Here is a 19,157-nt window from a genome sequence, read left to right as displayed (position 1 = left end):
CCCTCTCCAGCATCCTTGCAGGTCCCCTTTGGATATTGGAAAGCTGCTATGAGGTCACATAATTAGCATACAGCTTTTCCTCCCCACCACTGCTCTTCTACAGCCCCAAGATTTACAGAATAGCTCTCCTTCAATCGTGCTGTGGCACAAAGCCTTCTTTATCAGAGCTTGCAATCCTAACTCCTCTAAATTTTCTAAGCTGGATACCTGGCCAGAGCTCACCAGGGCACTCTTCCAACTTGCATTCTTGGATTTACTTCCCATGGAAGCCAGATCTGGGCTGGGAAGATGGTTTTACCCTCCAGTCTTGCTGCTACACAAAACTGGGGGCAACCAAAGCATGCACCCAGAGCAGGGACTGGGTCCCATAGCACAGACACAGCTTACGGACAACCCAAACAGGATCTTCACCAATAAAATTATAGAAGTAACACTTAAAAATGGCAACCTGCAAAAGGTCCAAGTTCTGGCAACAGCACAAGGTCACAGCAAGATATTTCTGACAATTTTATAATGTCATTTTGGAGTCCCAAACTAGGATATAGTCCCATAGGAGTAAATAAAAACTTAATGCACCAAACATCTCTCTCAAACGCGCAGGCTTTTCACAGCTGTTCACACATTCCTAAAATACGCAAGTATACCACTTCAGTATGCCACTGTTCTTTATGTGCTTGTAATTAAATATAAGGGCCTCATATAAGCGAGGTTTTGAATTTGGGATTCTCATCCTGAAAGGATGGGAACAACTCTGGAGTATGTTATTATGGTACTTCATTTTTAAAGAGCCTTTCATTTTGAGAGTGTGTACCTCTCTGTAAAGGAAAAAAGTGTAGTCATTCCTACCTCCATATCACCAACTACTAGGCATGTCCACAATTCTTCATTGCTTAAGAACTGGGAACCTTCTGAAGTCTGAAATATTTAAACCATTTTAAATTGCTGCATGAAAAGATGTTGAAGTGCTGTCATTGCAATGTGCAAACCCCTCAGATTAGCCACATCTACTTTATGGACCATTCTGATACTATTTCTCCCAAGTTTCTGAAGAGTATTATTTTCCCAAAACTCCAGTAGGGAAAATAATGAGGATCATCACACTTAGATCTAAGACATTAGTGTGTGAAAGACTGATTCTTCTTAATATTAACCAAGTTAATATAGTATGTGATTTCCTCTTGCAAGGGTCACACTACACTATTTCACTACTTCATTACTTTAAGTGCAGTGAAACAATAAAATTGAAAGGAGAGTCACAACAGTTGTTGTCTAAACAGGAATAACGGTCTAGGCCTTTATACAACTATCAGTGTAAACATAACTGTGTACAGACCCTAACTTCTTAGATCCCATACATGCAGTACGGAAATGTCATTGGCATTGAAATCTCTATTTCATCTCCTAACAGGAAGAAAAACTAGAGTCCCATTTGCAGAACCTGTCAACCCTGATGGCACCTACCTACAAGAAACTTGCACCTGATGCATATAACAACCAGGTATGCTGGGGAAAAAGGGAATTGGAGCGGTCATGTAAATAACCTGATCTTTACCACACTTTCCAGTGCTTCAACCTTGCCCCAGATTATCACATACATTTTGGGCCAGTATTCCTTTGACACTGGAGTTAAGATGAATGGAAAAGAACAATTCCACTTAAAATGCTTTCAAAAGTAAAAGCAGTAGAATTTGGTGCATCAAGTAGAACTTTTCACCTGCATCAACACCATAAAGCTACTTCAGATTTGATCAGAACTCTTCAGCTCCACAACACAAATTTCTGGATTTAGTGTGAGTAACCAGCCAAACTAGAAAACAGCCATGAAGATGGTGTGAGATCGGTGGCAGAGCCAGAAGGCAGTGTGTAATATTGCACTCGAGTCCTGAAGCCACAGTTTCAGTTCTGCTCTCTCAAGTGGCAGGTGAATTTAGTTTTCACCAAAACAGCCATTTCAAACATGCTTTTAACAAGAGGTTTCACATTTGGACACACTCAGCCCTGCCTATGCGCACAAGTGCCTGCACCAGTCTTCCAGCATGAGGGCATCACGTGCACGTATTTTCTGTGAAGCAGTCTCCACAGATACTAGCACATTCAAAGTCTGTATGAGGTTCCCATCATGGCTGTCTCTCACCTGCATTCCTCTACCAAACATCCTTCAGGTATTTGCATCAAAATTTAATACCTGTTGCAAGCGCACAACCATTGTCCTTCATTTTTGCTGCTCAGGTTTGCTACAACATTGCAACAGAAGTTACGAGTCCCCAAACTATCAGCGTCACTGCAAACTATGACATCTTTCTGTCCTGCTGACAGTGTTATGATGTAGCAACCACCACAAGACACATTTAAATCTCACTCCTTTACTTCATATTTAGTATCAACTAGGCAGGGTAAGCAGATTCAGGGGAGACTTGCCCAATTTCGCTTACCTGATCAGACAATGTTTGGAGCCTCACGGAGGAAACTGTGGCCGTGTGCCCACGAGCTGTGGTTATCTGTCCACGTATCTAAGAGACATTCTGCAAGAGAGGAAAGGAAGAGGAAGAAGAAAAAAAAAGCGAGGGAGTGGTGAACAATAAAATGGTTCTTTGCTTGGTCTGCTTCTCCATTACTGCAAAACTTCGCAAAAGAACTTTTCTCCATGTAAGCCACGGTCCTGCCCAACACTTGTTGAAGATACATGCTTTTACAAGTTTCAGTTTCTACCTTGTGTAATAAGGTGTGTGCATGGCTTGGCTTAAGTCAGGAGTTTTATGCAGACTTTGTGGGGAAACCCTGATCAAGCTACTGTTAGTGGCTTTTAAGAGAGGTGACTGAGGCTAAATTTGAACGGTAATATGAAAGGTTCTAAACCCAGAAAGCCTTAAAACCAATCCCCCTCTGAAGCCTGAAAAGAAATTCTAAATTCCCAGGTTTATTCTAATCCAGGTCTGGATTGCTACTGGATTAAAATGTAGAACTGGAAAGGGTGTGTTTTTCTAACTGGACCCAACAGCACATCTCAGAGAACAGTTGCACCAGGATACTTTAAGCAGACAATTATAGTCTGGCTGACATTTCAGATCACTCTCGTTTCATTCTAAAGAAGTTTACATGTTTCAAGTTTTGGTTTGTGGTTATTTTCAGATTCGAGGGACATAAACATTCCAAATTTTAAAAAATAAAGGTCTATGAGCAAACTACACATCTTTTTAGGGAAAAACTTCTACTTTCAACTTAACTTAAAATGGGATTCATTAAATTCCATTATGTTCCATTAAGTTTAGATTTTTTTGCATTCACTTGAAAGGTTCAGGAATTTCAGCAAAGCATTTTACAAACATGGCTTAGTTTTTTACTTTCTAGACAAAATACAAACCCATCATTTGTCTAAGGCTTGATCTTCTATTACAAAATCCTTTCTTTTTGTGTAAGGTTTATTTTTTCATTATGAACTCTTTGTAAAGCTCCTTAATAATGAGTGCTTGGGTAGAAAGCGCTCTCTTGACTCAATTATCTGTCTTTTTGGTCTAGGGTTAGAGTTGTACTTTAGCTAACGAAATATACGTTTAGTGTACCAAAATATTACAAATCAAAAAGCAAATTATTATTTTTCATGAAGTCATTCTGAAGTCAGTTTTCTAAAGCCATTTTCCCTTAATAGCTTGGTGTATTTCCAGTCTACACAAACACATCACTCTTACAGTGCCAGACTCTGAAACCATGCACTGCATTTGTCATGTAAAAACACCAACCACTGGCAGAGTATCAAAAGTAATATGCAAGGAAAAGTATTACTGGCCAATTTCACAATCAAACCAGAGACATAAGGTAACAGGGAGCAAAGCAGCAAGGAATGAAGTATGGGTACTAAATTGCCATCAAGTTACTTGATTTTAGTTGCTTTCAAAATCTGTGTGTTGCCACCTCCAAGATGTTAGTAGACTTGCATGTTGTCACAGTAGAGTGTTCAGTGCTAATTCTGTGTACTGGGACACACAGCTCAGCTGCAATGATATCTGTCACCTCTTTCCAGATCGAGTATGAACACAGAGCACCTGAGTGTCGCCTGGGTTTAAAAGAAGGTCGCCCATTCTCAGGGGTCACTGCCTGTCTGGATTTTTGCGCTCATGCTCACAGAGACTTGCACAATATGCAGAATGGGAGTACACTGGTAAGTCTGAGATGCATGTAAGCCTCCTTACGCCAGCACTAATTTCATACATTTAATTCATTATCTCCCCTCTGTTTAAATTTACGCTTACGTTAACGCAGATTGCTAACAAAAGAAACATTAAGCAGTAACTGAGCTGACTTACTACCCCCCACACAATTTTTCATTCAAATGAATGAGACGTACGATGTATTTAAGAAAGCTTTAATATAGAGCTGGTAAAAGAAACTGTGGAGACAGTGGAAAGAAGGTCCCCGCAGGGCTGAAATGCGGGGTTCCTGGCACAAAATGGTTTATGTTTGTCCTCTTGAAACATCTTTTTTTCTAACAACTTTGGATCATAGCTTTAAATAAAACAAAAATAGTCCAGGGTATGCCTTCTCCTGACTTCAGTCTCCTGACTGAGAAGTCAACCACAACCAATACAATACGTATTCCTAACTGATCTTTCTTCCTAAAACTGGCTGATGCAACAGTTTTGCTACAGAGGAATTCTGTATCAGCATCTTTTTTTCACTGAAATCTTCCCAATACCTGTTTTAGCTGCAGCTAACACAATGAGCACACTGCATGACATAACAGTAATTTCCTTAAATCTTATTATTAACATTACAGTGACTTGCTCCTTTGCAAGCTCCTGGAAGTTGCCATTGCAAGAGGGTGGGAAATACAATGGCAGTATGTTGCATTGCACACTATTTCCAGTAGGTAGCTATGTATTATAGTGAAAAAATCTTCAGGTGAGTATAAAGTCCCAGGTTTATCTCTCTGATCATAGTACAATGGATCACACAGTTTATTTCACATTAGGCTAATCCCTAACTATACTGTTAATTTCAGCACAAGAACAAGAAATAGATATAGATATATGTACACCTTCTGTTTCTACTAACGCTGTCTAACAGAGCAGTGGAAGAAATTAAATTGCAGGCTTCTGGTGATATGCATAAATTAGTCATTTGAGTGGTTTGAGAGACAGTCTAACACACCTTTCCAACAGGTTTGCACACTAACTAGAGAAGACAATCGTGAAATTGGTCAAACCCCAGAAGATGAGCAGCTCCATGTACTCCCATTATACAAAGTCTCTGATGTGGATGAGTTCGGAAGCACGGAAGGCCAGGAGGAGAAGAAGAGGAATGGCAGCATCCAGGTCCTTACCTCCTTTCGCCGAAAAGTAAGGATGTTGGCAGAGCCCGTTAAGACATGTCGGCAAAGGAAGCTAGAAGCAAAGAAAGCAGCTGCCGAAAAGCTTTCCTCCTTGGAGAATGGGTCTAGCAAATCTGAAAGAGAAAAGTCTGCTGCAGCACGCAACAAGCAAGGCAACTCAGAGGTGGCAGGTCATGCAAAGCAGCTAGCAGGTAAACACGTGAATCTGATTGGGGTCTTTATCAGCAGTGGTAAGCTTCCTAGAAATCGGGGCCATTTATAACAAATCTCAAGAAAACCATTGTTCTCAGCCCAAAACCATTTTAAAGTAAAAAGAAAAGAGAATTCTTCAAAGTAACGGCAATATTGTAGGTTTATAAATACTAGAGTGCCAAATTGTGGTCAACTCTGGAGAAGCAGGGTAAAAAAAAGTTGTAGGAGAAACCCTTTAGTTTTGGATAGTTAACACCTGTAGAAAGCTGGTGCTTCTGCAAACTGCAAACTCTTGCCATCCAGTGTAATGTAAAGTATCTTTAAAAGAATAGTAGTGCTAGAAGCCATGAAAAGGAGTTTGTGATGCTGCTGCCAAATTAAAAATGACCTACGCATCACTCACTGTCTGCCACTCTTAGAGAACCTCCTAATTTGAGGGGATTCAAGCTTAACCTCTTTCCTACTATTTGTACTCTCTGCTTCAAGACCAAAAGCAGAGTAGGTTTTTCCATAGCGGAGGAAGAGTTTTAAAATCCACTTAACAATCCCTGGCAGTTTCACCAGTAGATTTGAGCATCCTGAGCAAAGGAGTTCGTCATGTCTGTTTTATTGTTACAGCAACTTTCTCAGAGAGGAAAACAGCAATGCACCCAAGGTCACCCAGAAGGTCACTGAAATACCTATGAATAGAAGCCAGTTGTCCCATGACCCAGGCTAGGGTCATAACCATTGAATGAACCATTTCACTTTAACAAATGATGGTTCTGCTCTTACGTCTTCAATTCATCTCACTTGTTACTAAACTGTAGTTTCTGTCAGTGAATGCCACCATTGGTTTTTTACATAAAGCTAAGAACATTTTTTTGAGACGGTTCTATTAATACAGATGAGAAGAACTATTTATTTTTGGGAAAAAGAAGGTCACTTCGTGCACGGCTGTTTGGAAGCACTTTGATGCTGCATTTCATGGGCTACTTAAATGATGATTCAACTCTTTGGATTGTATGCATGTGACTCTGAACAGCTTGCACTGTCCTCTTTTTCCCTGTTGCCACTAGCATCTGATCTCACTGGATACATGCCAAAAAAGATGAGTAGCCTTAGTATTTATTCAGCTTCTTAAGGATGGTATTTGAGATATGAGAAAGGGAACCTCTGTTAACCTATCATATGATATATGTTTCTTAGAAATGTCATGGATATGTATAGTGAAGGGTCTATAAAGTACAGAGTTGGTTGTTTGGTTGCTCGGGTTTTTTAAAGCTTGTTTGTTGTGTGGATTTTTTCTTTTCACATCTACAGATCTTTTACGTCTTTCAGGACCAGCCACACAACAACAGCAGCAGCAGCAACATCCACAGCGCACTCTCCCTAACAACCCTCAGTCAAATCCTATTAACTCATACTCGGGTTCAGGTTCTGCAAATCTCTATGTAAGGTTGCCTAATCCAGCCAATGCTTATTCAAGCTCTTCATACACTTCAGATCCCTATGGAGGGTCCAGTCCCATGAACCTCTATACAACCTCATCACAGCCTGCGGGGTCTTATTTGAATTCTTCCAGTCCCATTAACCCTTATTCAGGATCATTAAGCCAGAATAACCAATATCCACCTTACCAATGCAATGGAAGCATGCCTATGGACAACTGCCCCTCTTACTTGGGCTCCTACCCTTCCCAGCATCAGCACATCGACTTGTATAGTTGCCAGAGCCAAGACCATATGTCTAAACTAAGTCTGCCACCCATACAAACATTATACCAGCATAGGTTTGGGAATAGCCAGAGTTTTGGTCCCAAGTACTTGAATTACGGAAACCAAAACATGCAGGTAGACTCCTTCAGTAATTGCACCATTAGACCAAATGCACACCATGTAGGGTCTTTCTCCTCTTACTCCACCCACGAGGCTGATGGCCATTTTATGGAGGTTACCTCAAGGTTAAAATCTAATCTGAGTAATCAGAGCATGGATTATGCCTCCATGACTAAAACCAGTGAACATCATCACATGCAACCCCTTCCACATTTAGCACATGACTACCATTCTGCTCCAAGTATGTTCAGTGGCCCTCCCAATTCACTGCATCTCCAAAATAAGGATAGTGAAATAATTTCACATGCAGTTAACGGTTTGTCTAACATGCTTCCAGGTCAAAACCATGATAGGACTACTCCCCAGGGTGGTTTAGAGAAAACTGATGTGCTGAATCCAGAAAAAGCAGAGGATCCCGATGATGTCTGGTCAGATAGCGAGCAGAACTTTCTGGATCCAGAAATTGGAGGAGTGGCAGTTGCTCCATCTCATGGGTCAATTCTCATAGAGTGCGCAAAGCGTGAGCTCCACGCAACAACTCCCTTAAAAAACCCCAACAGGAACCATCCCACCAGAATTTCCCTTGTCTTTTACCAGCACAAGAGTATGAATGAGCCAAAACATGGTCTGGCTCTGTGGGAGGCAAAGATGGCTGAGAAGGCAAGAGAGAAGGAGGAAGAATGTGAAAAGTACGGTCCAGACTACGTGCCTCAGAAATCTTATGGCAAAAAGGCAAAGCGGGAGCCTGCTGAGCCACACGAACCCTCTGAGCCAACGTACTTGCGCTTCATCAAGTCTCTTGCACAAAGGACACTGTCGGTCACCACAGACTCCACAGTAACTACATCTCCATATGCCTTTACACGGGTTACAGGGCCTTACAACCGATATATCTAACTTCACACCTTTGTTGGTTACCTCATTTGAAAAAACACCCTGTCAGTAGGGTAGTTCCTCTTTAGGTTTTGGGGAAGGCAAGGGTGGAGAAGGAAACAGTGTTTTTACAAAACTCATCAGTGGAAAAAGCCTCAGCACACCAGCAAAAGGAGGTAATCTCACTAGCGCACTTATTTTCCACTGGTTTTTAAGTGGCCACAGATGGCACGTAGGAAACAAGACCAAAGCATCCTATGCAAAAACGAAACAAGAAAGTGTTTCACAATTTACATTTGAAAACACTGGCTCCATTACTGAAAGAGATAATCTGCAAATGGATTTTTTTTTTCCTTACAGTTTTGCACATCTGTGGCCACTTTTAATGTCATCAAGTTTGCATAGTCATGGAACAGGAGCAAAAAAAACCCCTAAAAAATAATACTGTAGTATTACAACTGCAGGAATCTTAAAATAACATCTGGTGCTGAATCTATAATGTACTGAAATACTGGAATTATGACTTTTTAACATGCAGTTTTTACTGTAAACTTATTAGTCTCTTGATTTTATTTAACTAAGTAGTTAAGTATAAAACATAATGAATAGACAGCAAAACACTGAATTTATTTGGATATTCTAAACCCATGGTGCTATCTATGAGAATGTTGTCTTTATTTTAACAGTCGAACAGTTAATGCCTTTATAACAAAATGTCAGTGATGTAGTCAGATGTTCTTCAGCAACAGGGACGACCTTTTCATTCATGTATGTATTGAATTTACCTGGTGTTAAAATAAGCTTACTTTTTAACATATGAGAATTGCAAAGACCTCTGGATTTTGCTCATCCAGTCAAGTCCTAGAAAAGGACAATAAAATATATAGAGAGATATTTTTTTGAACTAGTGTTTCAAAAGCACTTTGTCTACCTAAGCTTGGCAACTTGAACAATGCTGAGGTACTAAGACATTAAAAAAAAACCTTAAAAAAAAAAGGAAAAAAAAAAGAGTTTACTTTGATTTTAAAATGCAAAGATAATTTTTTTAAACAAAAAAAAGCTTTTAAAGACTTTTTGTTTTAGCCATGCATCTGCTAGTGGGCTACATATCCATTTTTAATACAGTCAGTTATGGTAAAAACGGGGCTTACTGGATATAAGGGAATACTTTAGTACACAAAACACATGTTTTTCTGGTGCTCATCTCACACAGCTATACTGTAAAACCGTTTTCTACAATTATTATGACAAGTTCATTGCTCAAATATGTACAGTTTTAAGGAAAGGATTTTATATTAACCACAGGTAATAATTAGCAGCATGTGACAGACTACAACTAGCTAGCTTGGGCTTCTGCTGTTTCTACAGATCTGTATGCTCTTCAACTATCGAATGGCAGATTGCTTTTGTGTTGATAATTATGTACATTGTGGTGTAAGTCATTTCTTGGTGCAAGTGTCCTCTTTTTCCAGGAAGATCGAGCAGACCAATGCCTACACAAGCTGAATGAAACAGGGTTAGTTCTGTGTGATTCCGTTGATTAAATAGATAAAACATAGGCAGCTGGCTTGCTGTGGTGGTTTTAACCATTAATTTCTATTAAAAAAAGAAAAAAGCAGGAGAGTTGTATAGTAAATTAAATTGTAAACAAAACTTTTTTTAACGCAATGCTTTAGTATTTTAGTACTGTAAAAATATTAAATCTATATATATTTGGGTTTTGAGCTGAATTCACATCATGGTGCTACTCAGCCTGCTACAAATATATCATAATGTGAGCTAAAAAAACACATTAAAAAGGTTTGAGTGATGTTCCTACTTGTCATATACCTCAACACTAGTTTGGCAATAGGATATTGAACTGAGTGTGAAAGTTTATATATTGTACACCATCTTTTCCCCCAATAGCCTTTGAAAAAAGAAAAAGCATAAAAAAAAAAAACAAAACACAAAAAAACTCTCTCAATACTTGACATTTTAGCAAGTATCACTTGAACTTCAGCTTTGGTTTTTGTTTTATCTTGTTGGTTCTAAAAATTCAGGGATATTTCAGCTCATGTTCTCCTATGCCAACGTGTCACCTGTGTGTGTGTAAAGCTGTTGTAGGTTAAATATCTTATTCTTGGGTTTTTTTGTTTTGTTTTGTTTCTTTTTCCTTCAGGGATTTGATGCTTTCCTTTTGAATCCCTTCTCTAAGTTTTCTTGTACATTGTATTGCTGTAACTAATTTTGTAAATTCGTTAGCTCTTTTTATTGTAATGAAAGCGTTTCAGAGATTTAGAATGTTTTGCCTGTTTCAAACGAATAAACAAAAAGAAAGTAGAATGCACTGAGCTGATTAAAGGGAAAAATGTAAGGCAGGGGTTTGGCAAGTGACTGTTTGCTAGAGTTGTTCAAGTCGCTCTCTAAACAAGGCTTCTTGGATACTGTAATGAATAAAATAAGATATAAGAAGGTACAGTCTGTACAAGGGCTTCCCTAAACATGCAAACCTCCATGTCCCAGATGTATCTTGTGCAATATACTGTAAGATTAAGTTTGGTCAAAAGAAATTTTACCTAACAGAATCACAACGTGAGTAAATCAAAGGAGGCCTTTGGGTTTAATGGTCAAATATTTATTGTGGCAATTTTGGTTTTGAATTCTGTCTGTGACTTGACCCACTGCATTGAAACAAAAGTTTCACCTTTTTTAAAGGAAGAAATTAACGATGGTTATATGTCAGATTGATTAAATCATTATAAATCATCATCTTTCGGTGATTGTGTTTAAGTCCTCTATTGTTCATGTAACCCATAGCGGATGTTGGTGACTATGCCATGCACCGTCATTTGCCAAACTGCTGGCAGCAGAAAGCTTACCTGGTGAATCAGTTTTGTATTGTAAATACCTGAGCTGTAATTTTTGGTGTACAGAACCCTGCCTCAGTTGGAACGAATGACAAAGCAGACATGAAATTGCTTGTATAGGATTATCAGGTTGACTATAGCCATACTTGAAGATGCTTCTGAGTGGTGTCAACTTTACTTGAATGAATTTTTCATCTTGATTGACGCACAGTGGTAAAAAGTTCACTTCTAAAGCTAGCGGTTAACTTGTGTAGGAAACTTTAGCAGTTTGACACTAAGGTAATGAACTTCTGTGTGCATTTTCTATGCTTATGTTCTACTTTTTTTTTTTTTTTTACTTTAGTTTCCTTGTTTTGAGATGTTTGGTATATCTCTAAAAAGAATCTGAGGAAGGTTATAAATACTGTAAGTATTGTAATGTAATGCAGGTTATTTGAAAGCTGTTTATTATTATATCATTCCTGATAACGCTGAGATGTGGGTGTTTTTAATAAAATTTATATTTATTTAATGCACTCTAAGTCTGTCTTGCAGAAACTTGTCTTTCCCTGCCGTTCGTATCAGTGAACAACAAAGCCAGCGCAGTGAAACGTGGTCCTAGTACCAGCCACAGAGCCCCAGAACAAGACAGCAGTTCTATGGCTGGGGAAGCTGCTAGCCTGGTGAACTTAAATCTGAAACTGCACTCTGAGACTCAGAGGAAGCTGCATACTTCAGCAACTTTGAAATGGAACGCATCCACTGACATACCAGGATAACCCAACTTTTCCAGGAAGCAGACCCACATACCACATGGATTTAGCCCACCTCTATCTTCCCTAGCTCAAGCATCACACAAAGAAACACATCACTAGGAACTTTGGGATGGGAAGTCTTGACAGCATGTTCATTCCAAGTTCTGTTTTGACTCTTGCCTCTAATGGGCTGGGAAAGTAGCTACCCAGCCCAGTGCATGGCTCAATAAATCCTGTGCTTACACTGAAGGAGGGTGGCATTCTTATGGGCAGGAAGAGGGTATAAAGCATCGTTGCTCATTTCCTGCTGATTTTTGTGGACACGGATGAACACGGCATATTCACTACTGGAATTTCCTCACTGCTTGAGTAACAGCCACAAATGCACACCTGGCAGAGGCAGGACAAGAGCTTTATTGGTTTGTCTGAGGTATTTATCTCCAACTCTTTAGGCAGTTTTTGGTTGATTTCAAAATACTCCCAAGCAGTGGGATGCTCCAACAGACAGTATTACTGCACTGAAGGGGTTACATTGGCTATTAGCAAAAATTTCTTCACCAAAAGGGTTGTCAAGCACTGGAACTGGCTGCCCAGGGAAGTGGTGGAGTCACCATCCCTGGAGGTATTCAGAAGACGTACAGATGTGGCACTTAAGGATGTGATTTAGTAGTGAACTTGGCAGTGCTGGGTTTACAGCAGGACTCCATGACCTAAAGAGTCTTCTCTAACAGAAATGATTAATAAGAAAAAACAAAATGAAAAAGGCTAGAACCTCATGTGTTATCTACCTCACACATAACCTAGAGAAAAGGAGAAGCAACAAGAAAGTGCGTCTGAATCAACAAGAGGACATACATTCTTGCAGGCACCAAGCAAAAGCCTGTTTTCATGGTCCCTTCTTTTAACTTCAAGAGATACCAGGACTGAATCCTGAAAATTCTCTTCTGTAGAAAGAGACAGAAATTGCTCTCTCTGCGGCCACAAAGTGTTTCTGCAACAACTGGTACTTGAAAGCTTTTAAACTCTGTCTTTGAAGACCCCAAGTTTGTGCTCAGCCCTCATTACCCTCCTTGTCAATATCCACACCTTGGGAAGGCTGCCCTACTCTGTACATTCACTTGAGTGATTGTCTGGGGGAAGCAGTGATTTAAGAATCCAGTAATGTTCCCCCTTGGCTCTCAGCGTATTCCCAGATGGCAATGTCCTCAGGCAGGCTAGCGCACTGCAGCAGACAAGTGTTGCTCTTTTCCGTGCACAGGTGCACTTTAATGGAACAGGCAGCTGGAACCAACAGGTGCAGTAGCTGTAACAAAGGTCTGTCACCCTTCAGCCACCCCTGGAAAACGCTCCTGCCATTGATGAACATTCCCACCGGTCACCTTTTAACATCAGTGGATCTCTTCAGTTGTGGGCACAACATGCTCCCAGCCAAGGCCACTGGCTGGGAAGTCAAACTCACCTCCTGACCACACTTCTCCCGCAAACACGGGCTCTCCCCAAGCTGCTGATGTGCCTCATTGGCTCTGACGGGGGCACCCCGACCATCGCCACCCAAATCACAGGCCTGATAAAGTAGTTACAACAGGGGATGCCCAGAGGCAGCTTCTGCCTTGACTTTCCTCCTCTCTTACCCATCTGTTCTGTCACTTTCTGCCTTTAGACTTCTCACAGAGAGAGCAATACAGTTTTTCTATGGGAATTACTGAAAAGCCTGTGACAACGAGCCAAGCCAGGGTGAACCAACCCCAGCCAACATTTAAGAGTAACAGATGACTGTGCTCAAAGATACAGAAAAGTATCCAGCCTGGAAGAGTGAGGAAAGGGGGAAAAAAGCCCACTTAAACAAAAGGATTTCTTTTGGAGAAGGCAGCCAGGGATCAAGAAGCAGAGGGTGATGATGGTGCCTCTGTATGCACGTTTTCACTGCTGCTTTCAAATACAAACTAGAAGTTATTTAAAAAGTCTCCCGTCTTTTCACCCCAGTAAAACTCAAATCAAGCGAGCAAGTCCTTGGATTCAAGCGCAAAGCCCATGGTTTTAAGCCTAGCTACAAAGCAGATAACGTAGAAATGCACGTTCTCTTGCCTGCTGCAAGCTGTCAGAAGAGCACAGCACAGCGCCTGGCGTGAACCCGCAAGGCAGCGCTCCCCGATACTTCTACACTCGCGCGACCAGCACCACACCAGACTCACTGGAGCTTGCTGACTGTGCACCAAGATCAGAACTGGTAGATATCATCTCATCAGTAAATTAATACCTACTATTTAACTGACACAGTGACACGGAGAGTTTCCCTGAAAACCATGTGTCTGTCAAGTTTCTGTTACACTCAACTATCTTTACCTAAGGCAGGAACAGCTAATTGAGGCACTCAGTAAATGACCATTTTGTCTCAGAGGACTGACAGTTTTACCCCCCCCCCCCCCCCCCATCACATCAGCTACAGCAACAGCTCTCTCTCCATCACTCTCTATGAGACATTTAGGTTTTCAACTAAGTTTATGTATTAAATCGGTCCTTTTACTTTGGCCTGTAAATGATTCCCTAAGTTGGTTTAATTAGGGCAAATATTGTACTAGGAGAGATTCCTGCAGAACTTACTGCAAGTCGGACAGCTTCATGTTTTACTTGCCTCACCTCTAACCAGCAAAAGGAATAACTGATATGGATGAAGTTAGCACACAGTGTTACTGATTTAAAGAAAAAACACACAGCCTTCTGTTTGGAGGGAAGAAAAACCATGCACTAGGGTAAGAAAGTGAGAAAGGAGGAGGAAAAGGTCTATTAAGGATCTACTGCTATCCTTTCTGCTCTTTTTCCAATCAAGAGAGAAAGATGGAGCCTGAAGCTGTGTAGGTGACTTGCACATTGAAACCTGTAGCTGTCCTGCAGCAGAGATTACTGCTGGTGGCCCTGTCCTCACAGGGGAACACAAGGAAGAGATCCCCAGATGCCAGGCCATGGAGAAGGGAATGAGATACTTCCTAAAAACACACACAAGGCCTTTCAGTTGAGAAACGTCCTTATCCTTGACTTCAAAGGGTCTCCTTCCTTCCTTCCAGGTTTGGAGCCTGCACCCATTTCTTTCAGACACGGGATCAAGGCATTACTTTCTCCCTGAGGCCATCTTGCCATTAGTTCAGCTGTTTGAGTACTCATGACCTGGCCACTCAGGTCCTCCCTGCCTGAACAGATTCAGAGCACCACCTTACAGGATGTCAAAGGTTTGAAATATCCTGGGGCACACACAGGCACATCGCATCACCCCTCCTGCCCGTGTCACGTAAAAAATACTTCCAACCACTATATGAAGGAGCCGGGGGAGGCAGAGCCTGCTGTGCCACTTCCTTTTACGATAGGTTTAATCCTCACTGTAAAAGAAGTGCCACTCTCTGGATTCATAATCCCAGCAGAAACACAGCGCTCGCTGCTGGAGAAGGCCAAGAAAGGGCTCGCAGGTTCTCTTTCACAGTCCAGCCAAGCTATTCAAGGTTAACCTGTTTCTCCCACCCAGGATTTGGTTTAACTAGCACTGTAAGTACCCTGTCTTCATAGTACTTTACACAAGGAAAACCATCCCAGGGTAAGCACATTTCCTTCAAATGTCATGGCAACGCAGCTGTACACTCCTAAATCACGGCACAAAAGCCAGCCCCATGCCTGGCGGGAGCAGTTTGGGATTGCGGTTCAGCTCTCTTTTAGTTCCCACTGCATTAGCAACTGGAACCTCACTGGATTTTCAGGTGTAATCATCTTCCTCTTATTTTTCTGCTCCTGTTGTGATTATTTGTACAAATGACAGCACCATTATCTTCCCATATGTAAGCCTCCATACAGACCTCTTTGGTAAAGAGATTTAACTGGAGGGGATGGCTTAGAGTGCAAGCTGCTCTGAAAAGGAACAGGAAAGTGGCATCCTGGGGCTCCCAGTCCACATTTCAATTACTGTTGTAGCTAACGCGCCTGATTTGGAAGGGGGAAGGGTGTCCCTCCATCCATCCCTGCCCAAACAGGCACAATAGATCTCCTCTGAGTAGCCTTCTCCCCACCTGTGTAGTGCTGGCTCTCTTGATATTTGTACAGGCACAAAGCTGGTCAGATGGCAGGAATCCAGTTCTAATTAATGGGAGCAAATGGTTTGCTATAAACAGAGGAAGGGTTGGCATGGGGGGAGGTGACAGATGTCAAGCAAAGGGAAAACATCTATTAGCTGTTCCCTCCTCCCCCACTGCCCCCAGCACATTTGTTTTGCATGACAGCCCAGCAGTTGAGGGCTGGCTTTAAAACATCCAGACTCCACACACTGGGTCCATATGTGAACCTTCGCAGCACTCACTCAGCCTTCCTCAGGCTGAAGGACAGGAGACTTAAAACCTCCGGCTTGCCTGCTCCTCAAGAGCTTGTACAGTCTTATAATCAGTAACCCCAGCAAACCTCCCCTCTGTCTCTGCTGTTAACACTCTCCATCCCAGAAGCACACATGCGTTTTGTCAGAGGGCTGCAGTTTGCAGGCATGTGTTCTCCTAGCTTTTAAGATGAAAACAACCGCTTGCTTGCCCCAAAGCACTCCAATGTCTCAGGTACAGGATGCAAAACAAAGGCATTCTATTCCAATCTCATCCCAGGATGCCACAGCACCCTTGGGTGAGCTCCAGGGATCCCTTGGCTGAGCTGGTCCCAGGAAGACAGGGACCAAGGCTGTGGCACAAGACACGCACACCTCGCAGAGGACACTTTGGGCCACTCCTGTCCCACACTCCAGGCAACAAGTACCAGCCGATCTCATGGTAGCACGGAGGAAACTCATCTGTGTCGAGACAACGACACTGTGAGGAGGTGCCGGGTGATACCAGCCAAACAGAGGCAGTACAAGGAGGAAAAGGGGTCTTGACAGTTCCTGCAGCACTCCAATTGCCGGGTGCGAATCCTGACACACAATGTAAGCAAGCCTCTCTCAGCACTACCAAGAAGAGCACACAGGGAATGTGTTAGATCTGCTCTCTTCAGTTTCCCCACCAGCAACACACTGGTGTTTTACACAAGGGTTTGTACTCGGGATTCCCAGCCCCGGCGCGGGCAGAGGCATGGTTTCCAGGTTCAGTCAAATTGAAAACCAGATGTGCTTTTGAAAGGAAATCAGGTCAGGGGTAGCCATGAGGTTCTGGAGCTCCTGCAGCTGTGCCTGTTACATGAAGAAAGCAATGCTGCCTCCACGGCCCCCTCCACATTCACTATTGCTGCACCGCAGCAGCTGCTCCTTGGGAAAGGCAGCAGGCAGCTCACTTACACACACATAGGCCCTCCCAAAACCCCCATACTTTAAGTGCCAAGGAAAGAAGAAAACTCCATGAAGTCTGAAGAGAACCTGCAAAGTTTCTGTGACTCCGTCAAGTATTCCAATGCGCTCTTTTCATGCACCTGTAAGGCGCTATAGAACAACTCGCATACAGTCAGGTACAGCTGACATCTGACTAGCTGGGATTGTTAGCAGCTGTTTTCTTTCTAGAAAGTGGTTTGCTGCCAGTTGATAGTCACCAGTGACACATGTCTGTTACAGTTCTCTGCAGGTAGGTCACCACTGCATGGACTATCACTCTATGAAAGCCACTGCTCCCTTTTGGGGGTGTTACATGTAATACTTGTGCCGATAAAACAAACCAGAGGGATTTGCTGAGTATTTGGTATCTGCCTGCTTGCCTCTAGATCATGGACTAAGCAGTGAGCAGACACTGTGTGGTCCATAGAGGTCCCTGCTGCTAGCAAGCATTCCCCAAATGCTCCTGGGAAAGGGCAAGCAAAGTTCTTGCTTGTTCAGTTAACTCTGATCAATCAATTATAGTTAAGAAGAGACTATACACGAGACATGACCCCTTGCCTACCACACACAAACATCCCCCAGAAAGGCAGCACGGTCACCATTTTTAAATGACTGCCAGAAGAGATCCAAGCCTTCAGTGCAGGTGAGAGTGTGAGTGTGAGTCCAAGACATGCCCCTCCTCTAGGAAGGAGATTCCTCCTGCCACTCTACCCAAATTACAATAACGTACTTGTTGGGCCAGAGGGGGAGAACGATGCCTAAGGGGAAGCATGGCTTTGTAGTACGGGAATGGAGAGCTCTGCTGCCTGCTCTCATTTCTGCTTATGGATCTGATGTTAATATTAAACAGCACATTAAAAGACGGTGCTCACTTGACCCTTGCCTTCCTCTTCATAGGCAAGCACCCTCCCCAGAAGGCTTCCTCCTTCTCCAGCTACGCTTTAGAAGCAGCCAAAACAGAGGCATGATGCTTGTGAGGAGCTCGGCTCCCATGAACAATGAGTCCACTTTGATCAGAACTCAGGCAGGGGAACACTTTGCTTTGGGGTCAGGTAACATACACAGCAGTGCTGTGGGACTGCCATTCTGAGCTGCCCTAGGCGAATATGGAAGCAAAATCCAGCTGTTCACAGATGTCAGGGAGATGCATCACCTCCAGGGATAAGTAGTGACTGCACAGGGAACACAGACCACAGTTTGGGATTTCAGCATCTAAACTCTGCTTAGAACCTGCTTTAGGTACCCAAGCCTCTTAACCGGGTTTCTCAGATGCAGTACCCTTGCAGAAGAGACTGCTCCAAACCACATGGGAATGTTATAGCAGTAAATACATTAACTATTTGAGTGTTCAGAGACTATCGTAACAGCACCTGAACTACATGTCCTTGAACTAGGAGAACACAAGTGCTTCTTATTCTGTTTATGTTAACCTTCTTCGGTTTTGCTTTACAATTCCACCCCTTATGAGATGAGGCCTATTAAAACACTTGGCTTTTCCTCATCTTTGCCTTAAAAATACCTCCTTTAAAGAACTGTTCCACTGTCAATCTGCAGTGTATTTAAAAAAAGGAAAAGGTGGGGTGGGGGGAGAGGAAGAATGAAAGAGATGGTTTTCTATAAAACCTTCCAGTTCATCTAGCCCATCTCAAAGCAGGTATAGACAAGAACACTTGAACACAAGAACACAAGAATTTTACGCACACGCTGCTCAGCGTGTGCGTAAAATTGTTTTATTAAATGTGGAAGGAAAAGCATTGATTCAAATCTCACAGACACGAGAAGTCAGAATTGCACAGAGCTGCCATTAGTGCTCTTGCTGCTGTGAAATCTGAAAGGAGTGGAAGGGCCACTCATGCAGAGGCCAACACAAAGGCAATGAAGGAAGCCAAAATTACTCTTCTGAATTTCCCCTCTCTGCTGCTGTAATTGGGCACCCCAAGGTATTCTCTTCTCAGCCACAATGGCGAGCAGTCAAACCTGTCACTGCACACCTCGTGGGTAGCACAGAATTGACAGCCAGGGCAACTTTTTCATTGGTTTTTCATAATA

The 19,157-nt window shown here is 42.4% G+C and overlaps 1 protein-coding gene and 1 long non-coding RNA gene across 2 annotated transcripts in view; one reads left to right on the top strand and one right to left on the bottom strand.

Moving 5' to 3' along the window:
• Window positions 1-5,438, bottom strand: part of LOC134173033 (uncharacterized) — a 35,734-nt gene extending 30,296 nt beyond the window's left edge. Inside the window, exons 1-2 of the long non-coding RNA XR_009968106.1 lie at window positions 5,318-5,438; window positions 2,433-2,522 (exon numbers count right to left, since the gene is read on the bottom strand). This is a non-coding gene — a long non-coding RNA (uncharacterized LOC134173033). The remainder of the gene's footprint in view (window positions 1-2,432; window positions 2,523-5,317) is intronic.
• TET2 (tet methylcytosine dioxygenase 2) overlaps window positions 1-11,578 on the top strand; it is a 73,762-nt gene extending 62,184 nt beyond the window's left edge. The window contains exons 7-10 of the mRNA XM_062636703.1: window positions 1,409-1,498; window positions 4,019-4,156; window positions 5,157-5,517; window positions 6,821-11,578. Of these exons, the coding sequence (XP_062492687.1) occupies window positions 1,409-1,498; window positions 4,019-4,156; window positions 5,157-5,517; window positions 6,821-8,232 (2,001 nt within the window). The 3' untranslated portion in view covers window positions 8,233-11,578. The remainder of the gene's footprint in view (window positions 1-1,408; window positions 1,499-4,018; window positions 4,157-5,156; window positions 5,518-6,820) is intronic.
• Window positions 11,579-19,157: the final 7,579 nt, after the last annotated feature.

Source organism: Pezoporus occidentalis, unplaced genomic scaffold (genome assembly GCF_034315485.1).
Source record: "Pezoporus occidentalis ecotype Australia unplaced genomic scaffold, CSIRO_AGI_Poc_V1 ctg49, whole genome shotgun sequence".
Classification (NCBI taxonomy): Eukaryota; Metazoa; Chordata; class Aves; order Psittaciformes; family Psittacidae; genus Pezoporus; species Pezoporus occidentalis.
Note: the sequence above shows the minus strand (reverse complement) of the source record. Positions and strands in the feature narration are given on the sequence as shown.